Source organism: Cebus imitator, unplaced genomic scaffold (assembly GCF_001604975.1).
Source record: "Cebus imitator isolate Cc_AM_T3 unplaced genomic scaffold, Cebus_imitator-1.0 Scaffold2989, whole genome shotgun sequence".
NCBI classification, from domain to species: domain Eukaryota; kingdom Metazoa; phylum Chordata; class Mammalia; order Primates; family Cebidae; genus Cebus; species Cebus imitator.
The window spans coordinates 1-2171 of NW_016110304.1; the positions used below are offsets into that span (position 1 = coordinate 1).

Genomic DNA, 2171 nt, shown 5'->3' on the forward strand with positions numbered 1-2171 from the left:
GCTTCCCCTTGGACCAGGCCGAAGGGCTCAGCCAGGAGATTCGGAATGAGGTGCGTCTGTGCCAGCAGACAGGTGGGGCCGGGGTGGCCCTGCTGTGTGGCTATTTGGTGACCTAATGGTGCGAGCCATGGCCTTGGAGCCCTGAGGTGCTCCCTAGGGGTAAGGGGCGGTGAAGTAGCACCAGTGGGACTTAGGGGGACACAGGGCAGCTGCTGCCTTCCTTGGCCCAAGTGACACTGGGAATCAAACAGTCCCGGGGGTGGGGGGGGGTTGGGCAAAATAGGAGGCAGAGGTTTTTCTGGCCCCAGACTCCCAGAGCACCAGGCAGTGTGGTGCTGCCTGACTGACGCAGGCCCCTCGTGCTGTCCCCAGATCTGTTACAACATCCTGGTTCTGTGCTTGAGGGAGCTGTTCGAGTTCCATTTCATGCAGACAGACCCCAACTGGTCCAACTTCTTCTATGACCCCCAGCAGCACAAGGTGAGCCCCAGGGTGGGGGCACCTGCAGCCAGACCTGAGCTCTGAATGGGGTGCGTGAGACCCTGGTCTGCCCCTCATCCTGGGAGTCAGCAGAGCACTCAAGGTTTGGGAGTGGGGGTCTTCGGGAGTGGGGGTCTTCACTGCCCTCTGTCGCACCCCTCCCCGGCCACACAGCCCCACCATCGAGTGCCAGGGCCAACCTTCTCCTGGTGTCTTTCCCCAGGTGGCTCTTTTGGACTTTGGGGCAACACGGGAATATGACAGGTCCTTCACCGACCTCTACATTCAGGTAAGGTCAGGAGAGGCGCCTGGCCTTGGCCCATATTTCTCCGAGGCTGGGACAGGATGCTGGGGGACTCCGGGCAGGGGGAATGACTGGGGTCCTGACCTCATTCCTCATCTGCGCTGCCTGTTCCTCAGGTCTGGCGACAGCAGCTGCCAGGTGTGTCACAGCACTGGCCTGGGCCCTGTGCAGGGAGAGGGTGGGGTGGGACCGGGTGTGGCACTTGGCTCCCTGGGATGTCGGAGCTTTCCTTCCGTGCTGCCCACGGGTCCCCTCCTGTGCCACTCCACAGATCATCAGGGCTGCTGCCGACAGGGACAGGGAGACTGTGCGGGCAAAATCCATAGAGATGAAGTTCCTCACCGGCTATGAGGTCAAGGTGAGCAGGGCTGTGGAGGCTCCCCTGGACCTGCTGATCCCCCAGCTCCTTGTGTAGGAACAGATGCCAGCACAGGGGGGCAGCTTCCCTTGAGAGGCCCCCAGAGCCTGGGCCCCCTTGTGCACGGTCTGAAAGCTGGGGCCTGCTGTGGCCCATGCCGCTGTGCTCTGTGCGTGAGATTTTCTGAGAGCTGGTGAGTTTGGGGACTCTGGACTTGTCATGACGCTCGTTTCTGCCTCTCACTCTCGCCCACTTAGGGCTTGGAGTCGGGGCTGGACTCTGTTTTTTGGCCAGAACAGTGTTTTTTTTAAAACTCCGAATGAGGGCCGTGAGGCAGGCTCATCCTCTGCATTGTACCACAGGCCGCACCGCTCCCTTTTGTATTGCATCAGCCCAGTTCACACATTACCTTGGGGTTCCCGGCCCCTGCGGGTTTGAGTTTATGCCTGTTACCATGATGTAATCCAGTTTGCAGCAGAGCTTTGAGTAAGAACTCAGCACTCCAGCACCATGGGAGGAACCCAGGCTGGTGGAGGGCTCTGGTGTCTCACCGCCATTTACCCTTCCTCTCCTGCTCCAGGTCATGGAAGACGCCCACTTGGATGCCATCCTCATCCTGGGGGAGGCCTTTGCCTCCGATGAGCCCTTTGATTTTGGCACCCAGAGCACCACCGAGAAGATCCACAACCTGATTCCTGTCATGCTGAGACACCGTCTTGTCCCCCCACCTGAGGAGACCTACTCCCTGCACAGGAAGATGGGGGGCTCCTTCCTCATCTGCTCCAAGCTAAAGGCCCGCTTCCCCTGCAAGGCCATGTTCGAGGAGGCCTATAGCAACTACCGCAGGAGGCAGGCCCAGCAGTAGGGCTGGGGCCCAGGCCAGCTCCGAGGGTACTGTGTCCTTCAGACAGGCCAAAAACCAGTAGGGAGGTGATGGTGATGCTCTGTTTAACTCCTTTGCCCAGTTAGAAGGGGTGGCTGGTTCTCCTGGGAGGCAGGGGCCACCTGGAGCCCTGGAGCCATGTGTTC

The 2171-nt window shown here is 60.2% G+C and overlaps 1 protein-coding gene across 1 annotated transcript; it reads left to right on the forward strand.

Moving 5' to 3' along the window:
• Positions 1–6: 6 nt before the first annotated feature.
• LOC108299221 (atypical kinase COQ8A, mitochondrial-like) lies at positions 7–2151 on the forward strand. The gene is made up of 5 exons (XM_017521550.2): positions 7–50; positions 373–480; positions 704–769; positions 1056–1142; positions 1723–2151. The coding sequence occupies exons 2-5, from the start codon at positions 427–429 to the stop codon at positions 2005–2007; spliced, it is 492 nt and encodes a 163-aa protein (XP_017377039.1). The 5' UTR covers positions 7–50; positions 373–426; the 3' UTR covers positions 2008–2151.
• The last annotated feature ends 20 nt before the right edge of the window (positions 2152–2171 follow it).